Raw genomic sequence first — 6,497 nt, forward strand, 5'->3', positions numbered from 1 at the left:
GGGGCTGATTTCAGGTAAAGGAATGCAGCTTGCGAGGGCAGCTAATTCAGTTCCATCAAAGTCGTCACAAACAACAACAGGGAGAGGAGCAATAATGGACTCCGTATTATTTGTTTCTACATACATGAAGCATAGATGGAGTAGATAAGTAGAATCATCTCATGAATCTCTCTCCGATACTGCCTCAAATGAGCTTTTTTGGGGTCATATTGTTTGTTCCTTTGCATTTTCAAAGAGGAGGTCTTTTTTGGCTTTTGGTTTGTTATGGTATTGTATGCACCCCCATAACAAGCAATATTACACTGTAATAAAAATCACCAATTGGAGAGTTTTGTCATGGCAATTTATGACGTGTATATTATGCGGTCACTGTGCAGTTACACCACAGCAGAACTGAATTATCTGGGACAATTTCAGACAATGCATGCATGAATTGCAGGACAGTTTTCTCAGCAATATAGTTGCTCATTAAATGATGTACACCACTCTTTCTCCCAGTACTCTAAAATCCCAGCTATCAGTCAGTTCCACGCTTCCAGTTTGAAAGATAACATACAAGTAATAAACATAAAGAGCAAACCAGCCTGAAGCTTCTAACAATACCGTTTTCCAATTTCACAAACTCAATCAGGTAAAGAGTACTAATCTAGATGTCTCCCTCTCTTAGCCAAAACTTCAAAAAGGAAAAAATAATAATAATCATGAAATACGGTTTCATGCTAGCTTCAAGTATGGCTTTAAGTGGAACAGCAACCTTTCTTCGTGTTCCCCGAGGCATCAGCAACATTGATAGTGGTTCCTTGACCAGGAACTGTAGAATTGACAGCTACTTCCTGAGCTGCTAATGTCTTCTTGCTAATAATATGGTAGATCTCTGTCAAAATGGTTTGGAACGCCTTCTCAATATTGGTGGCTTCTAGAGCTGATGTCTCAAGAAATGAGAGACCTTCCTTCTCAGCCAAGGCATGGCCATCCTCCTCTTGAACAGCCCTAAGATGATTCAAGTCAGACTTGTTTCCAGCCATCGTGATAACAATGTTTGAGTCTGCATGGTCTCTTAATTCACGAAGCCATCTCTGTACATTGTCAAAAGTCTGCCTCTTTGTTATGTCATAAACAAGAAAAGCACCAACAGCTCCTCTATAATAAGCACTAGTGATAGCTCGGTACCGCTCCTGACCTGCTGTATCCCAAATCTGTGCTTTTACCGTCTTCCCATCCACCTTCACCAAAAGGAAAATAAAATAAAATAAAATAATGATCAGGTAGCCGTTTTAGTGTTCGATTGGAGGCAACGAACATCAGTTAATTAAATGCCCCGGTAGCATACAAAAGATTTAGAAGCTTAAATCATATAATGAGGCTTAGACACAATGTGTAAACAGCAGATATTGAATGGGCTACGAAAGGGGGAGCTTTGAGTTATAATGGTATGGTGAGCAAATAGTTTTGCGCAAGGTTCCATTTCATCATCATCAAACAAGCGGAGGGAAGGGAACTAGAATAACTTAATGTATTCTATCTAATAGGAATCCAACAAGGAGTAAACTAAGTATCAAACGGGGATGGGATCGTCGTTAATAGTTTTGGGTTTGGAAGAGCTAACAATGAAACTATTAGCATGAATAGATAAGATAACATATGACTAACAAATGGATGGAAAGAAAGAATAATAGCAGAAGAAATCAATCAAAAAGCGAAACAACAAATAATAATAATAAAAAACCCTCAAGATATGAGTCATGTCTGTGCCTTTTCTTTTTTGTAAAAAAATAAAACAAAATACAGTAATATGTATTTATGAAATTAATAATAAAAGAAAATGAAGAAATAATTGAGAGCAGAGCATAGGAAAAGAGTAAAGGAAAATACTTGGAGAGTTCTGGTGGCAAACTCAACACCGATGGTGGACTTGGATTCCAGGCAGAATTCATTTCTGGTAAACCTGGAAAGAATATTGGATTTGCCAACACCAGAGTCCCCGATCAGCACGATCTTAAAGAGATAATCATACTCATGATCTACTCTATGAGCCATTTTTTCTTCTTCTTTATTTTAATAATAGCAGCACCAATACTCTCTCCTCAGATCTCTCTAAACTGCCAGATCCAACAACCAAATTCACTCCTTCAGTCTTACATCAGATAATCAGTCAATCAATCATACAAAACAAAACAAAACAAAAACAAACAGATCTATCTTCTATCTATCTATCTATCCCGAAAGAAAGATTAAAAACAACTCACCCTCTGAATGAGGAGGGCAATCGATCGAGAAGAGAAATGTCCTCCCTTTTATTATGAATTTATGTACGTGGAGTATATATACTTGCGCAGCAACCTTTTCTTTTTATATAATTTCGACGGAATTTTCTGTAAAGAATTATATATATATATAAGAATTGGGAGAGAGCGGAAAAAACAAGGACGGGGAGGGGAGGAGAAAAGGGTTTGAAACGGCCCAATAAATACAAGGGTTTTTTTGGGAGACCATTTTATTTATTTAGGAAACTAAAATAAAATGTAATGCTCTGTGTCTGTCTCTACTACTTCGAACGTGTAAGCGACGTGCCGTTTGTTATTGTTATTGTTAGTATTTAGGGGAAAAAAGGACAGGATGATGGTGACCAATGAAAAGAAAAGAAAAGAAAAGAAAAGGAGGTCAAATAACAATAATGGTGGGAGATGGGTGGCAATGGCAGCCTGGCTGACACTGGCGGAGGCAGGCAGTGGCTGTTTAGTGATTTCCACGCCCACTTCTTTATTCGGATTTGGTGGAGGCCGGAGGGAGAATCATATTGCTGAGCTCTTTTTTAAAACACACAGAGGGTATGTATGTACGTAAGTATTGGGTTCAACAAATTCAATGGCTCACAGATAACACACGTATTAAATAAAACTATTGTTATTGGGCCTGGGCTTTTGTCTCACCTTCATAAAAATAAATAAAGACAGGTTTGGGCTTGGTCCGGCCGCCTCCCGGGTTGTTTTCTGCTGCGTCTTTTCTTTTATTTATTTAATAAGGAAGAAGAAACACACAAATCATTCTGTGCTTGTCCTGTGTCTTTGAACAAGAAGAAGAGTTGCAGAGAGAAATACTGACCGGACGATGGCTTTGAAGTTTTTGAACAAGAAGGGATGGCACACGGGGAGCCTTAGGAACATAGAGAACGTGTGGAAAGCTGAGCAGAAGCATGACGCCGAACAGAAGAAGTTGGAGGAGCTCCGCAAACAGATTCAAGATGAGCGTGAGCGTTCTGAGTTTCGTCTTCTCCAGGAGCAAGCTGGTCTTGTCCCGTAAGAATCTCCTTTTTACATTTCTTCCCTTCAATTCCATTAACTAATCAAACTACTAGGGTTAGGGTTAGCAATTAATCGCTTATTCATTATTATTCAATCGTGCCAGTAAGCTGGTCCTTTTCTTTTCTTCAAATTCAATTCAAATAAAATCAACTAACCAACCAATGGTACTACTGGGGTTAGTAGGATTAGGGTTAGGGTCTTATTACTTAATTGATGATTCAAATGTGGCAGGAAACAGGAAAGGTTGGAATTTCTTTATGATTCGGGATTAGCAGTTGGCAAGACCAGTGGCAGTTCCAGCGGAGGGGGGGTTGGAGTTGCTTTCAAGGCTCTTGAAGAATCCATTCCCGGCAGCAGCAGCAACAACAACAACGCGCCATCCTCTTCTGCCCAGCAGTCGTCTGCCCCTGGAGCCTTATTCGAGGACAAGCCTCACTCTTCCAATGACGCTTGGAGGAAACTCCATTCCGATCCTCTCCTTTTGATTCGCCAGCGAGAACAAGAAGCCCTTGCCCGTGTTAAGAACAACCCCATTCAAATGGCAATGATTCGCAAATCTGTAAGCTTGCTTCTCTGTTTTTTTCCTTTTTCTCTTTTTTTGATGAATAACAATTTTCAATGAATGGCTTCCTTATCTTTGTTTTCTCCATCTATGTAATTGATCATGCATTCCCATTTTGTAATGTAGAACTGTCTGTTAGGTTTTGTGAAAATACGTTGTTAGATATGAAATTGATGGTGAATAGCTAGTTCTATCAACTGTTAAACTTAAATCTCATGGTAGTGTAGTACCTTTGGTACCTTAGATGTATCCTTGGCTCATAACCTGGTGACATCAACATTCCCATCAGACATGCATACTTTTATTTTTTTAATATTAGCTGAAACATTCTATTTACATGCTGAGGGGAAAGAAGATCGATATCATTGGAGAATCTCAAACTTTTTATTGCAAATAACCAGTTTTGTGCACTTGCTGAACCAATGATTACTTTTTTGTAGGTTGAAACAAGTAAAGAGAAGGAGATGAACCATGATAGAAAGGAACATCAAAAGAAGCACAGTCATAGTAAAGGAAAGCATCACAAGCATTCATCAAAACTGCAATCTGATTCTGAAAATGTCTGTGGTGAAGGGGAAAGATGGAGAAAGACTAGTGATCACAAGCATTCATCTTCCAAACAACAATCTGATTCAGAAGATGTCAGAGTTGAAGGGGAAAAGAGGAGAAAAACTAGTGATAGAAGGAGTTCAAAGTATGATGAGCATCATTATAAAGCACAAGTTGATTCAGATGGTGAGTCAAGTGAAAGAGAAAACCAGAGAGGAAGGAATAGCTATCGGGGTTCAAAATACAGAGAACGATCTCACAGAGAGCAATCTCCTCGTGGGTATTCACACCCAAAAGCTGGAAAAAGTGATGGTCAGGATACTCACAGGAAGAATCATGGCAAGTCAATGAATGAGAGGTATTCATTGGAAGGCAGGACAGATTTTGATGCTGATAGAAAGGGAAGGGATGCAAACAGTTCTCGCGAAGCAAGGTCTTATGCTTCTTCCGAGTCTGTTCGCTATGATTCAAACTATAAACGCCGAAATGTCGCATCTAAACTGACAGAAGAAGAGCGACTTGCTAAGCTACGGGAGATGCAAGTTGATGCTGAGTTGCATGAGGAGCAAAGATGGAAACGTTTGAGGAAGGCAGAGGAAGATGATGCACGAGAAGCTACTCATACAAGCATGTTGGGTGGCAGGAATTTCCTAGATGCTGCTCATAAAAGTGTGTATGGAGCTGAGAAGGGGGGGAGCTCAACCATTGAGGAGAGCGTCCGTCGTCGTGCACATTATTCACAAGGAAGGACTGAAGTCGGTGATGGCAATGCTTTTCGCCGATGAAGCACTTCAACCTTGGTTTTTTCCTTTCTTGTAGTTCCAGACGTGTTCCTCACCTTTCCATGCATGTGCGCCTGTTCCATAATATCGACCTCCCTCCCACCTACCTTTGTCAAACTGTCTTGTAAAAGTAAGTGATTGATTCAAATAGCTATTGATTTGATGTATGTCCTTGGAACTCTCAGCAACATCTTAAATGGTTGATATTATATCCAATTGAACACTTTATTATTTTGAAGATTTTCTAGAATTCACTAAATTATCTGGAAAACAAAATGCTGCTTTGCGTAAGTTTCCAATCATGCATATACGATGTCTTGAACTCCCCTTATCTTTACCCTATGAGAATAGAATAATCAAACTATTGTGATGTTATTTGTTTTTTGCACTTCCTGTTGAAAGATTAGACCACTCCTGCAAACTATAAAAGGGAACAAGGTCCTATTTTCATTTTTCACAACCTTTTAAGCTTTGTTTTTCAACCCAATGTCAAATATCAGGCACCTTTTGCTGTGAGCCTGTGATAGCTGTCGTTAGTCCTCCTATCTCAACCTTATTCAAACTTTATAGTACACTTGGATTCCAAATATTTCATTTGACCCTATTGTTTATTTGTTTTTGTTTATGAAACTCTTGAACCATTGAAAGAATATATTAACTTTTGTTTTTATCTCCCTTTCCTCTTGTGCCCCCACAACATCTATTCTATCTATTCTACACCAATCTATGCTGTGGCAGTCCTATTGCTCCTTTAGGATCAACCAAAAAAAAAAATAATTGTTCTTCAAATATAAAGCTCCTCCCCTAATTTTTTTTTTAAAATATAGCTGAAATAAAATATATTTATGCTTTTGATATTCTTAATGCCTAACTGGCCTATAAAAATTAGAGAGTGAATTATTTGAAAAACAATAATGAAGATTGATTATAATGTTTATGTAGTAAATATGATAGGGATATTTATACATGTGAATGAGTATTGATGATAAAGGATAACCTAACCTACTGTTTTTTGGTTGGGAGATTCAGTTCATATGAGCTTATTTCATTGTTTAATTTTATTTATTTGAGTTATTTATGTTAAATAATTTTAATTCATTGCTTATGCTTAATAGTTTAATGTTTCAGGGTTATGCTATTTAAGTTTGAGATAATTTTTTATGATGAAATAAAATAACAAATTTTTCCCTTCCTGAATTCCTTTTTCTTCCTAAAATATAGGGTTTAGGGTTTAAGGTTTAGGGTTTAGGGTTTTAGGGTTTTAGGGTCTAGGGTCTAGGGTTCTAGGGTCTAGGGTCTAGG

At 38.1% G+C, this 6,497-nt stretch overlaps 3 protein-coding genes across 3 annotated transcripts in view; 2 read left to right on the top strand and 1 right to left on the bottom strand.

Annotated features, from left to right (window-relative positions):
- The window catches only part of LOC105111963 (protein ENDOSPERM DEFECTIVE 1-like), a 2,715-nt gene extending 2,239 nt beyond the window's left edge, over positions 1 to 476 (top strand). Inside the window, exon 6 of the mRNA XM_011007492.1 lies at positions 15 to 476. The gene's annotated coding sequence lies outside the window, so the exon portion shown is untranslated. The remainder of the gene's footprint in view (positions 1 to 14) is intronic.
- Positions 477 to 2,778, bottom strand: LOC105111964 (ras-related protein Rab11C-like). Its single transcript, XM_011007493.1, has 3 exons — positions 2,247 to 2,778; positions 1,873 to 2,099; positions 477 to 1,223 (listed from the first exon to the last, which is right to left on the bottom strand). The coding sequence occupies exons 2-3, from the start codon at positions 2,035 to 2,037 to the stop codon at positions 738 to 740; spliced, it is 651 nt and encodes a 216-aa protein (XP_011005795.1). The 5' UTR covers positions 2,038 to 2,099; positions 2,247 to 2,778; the 3' UTR covers positions 477 to 737.
- Positions 2,779 to 2,985: 207 nt separating this feature from the next.
- Positions 2,986 to 5,471, top strand: LOC105111965 (pre-mRNA-splicing factor CWC25 homolog). Its single transcript, XM_011007494.1, has 3 exons — positions 2,986 to 3,296; positions 3,534 to 3,861; positions 4,305 to 5,471. Exons 1-3 carry the CDS (start codon positions 3,109 to 3,111, stop codon positions 5,196 to 5,198), a joined length of 1,410 nt encoding a protein of 469 aa, XP_011005796.1. The 5' UTR covers positions 2,986 to 3,108; the 3' UTR covers positions 5,199 to 5,471.
- Positions 5,472 to 6,497: the final 1,026 nt, after the last annotated feature.

Source organism: Populus euphratica, unplaced genomic scaffold, assembly GCF_000495115.2.
Source record: "Populus euphratica unplaced genomic scaffold, PopEup_1.0 scaffold315.1, whole genome shotgun sequence".
NCBI lineage: Eukaryota > Viridiplantae > Streptophyta > Magnoliopsida > Malpighiales > Salicaceae > Populus > Populus euphratica.

Coding starts and splice junctions, on each gene's coding strand:
- LOC105111965 (XM_011007494.1), top strand. CDS start 3,109: ATGGCTTTGAAGTTTTTGAACAAGAAGGGATGGCACACGGGGAGCCTT. Junction 3,297..3,533: donor GAGCAAGCTGGTCTTGTCCC/GTAAGAATCTCC, acceptor CAAATGTGGCAG/GAAACAGGAAAGGTTGGAAT. Junction 3,862..4,304: donor TGGCAATGATTCGCAAATCT/GTAAGCTTGCTT, acceptor ACTTTTTTGTAG/GTTGAAACAAGTAAAGAGAA.
- LOC105111964 (XM_011007493.1), bottom strand. CDS start 2,037: ATGGCTCATAGAGTAGATCATGAGTATGATTATCTCTTTAAGATCGTG. Junction 1,224..1,872: donor TTGCCACCAGAACTCTCCAA/GTATTTTCCTTT, acceptor CTTTTGGTGAAG/GTGGATGGGAAGACGGTAAA.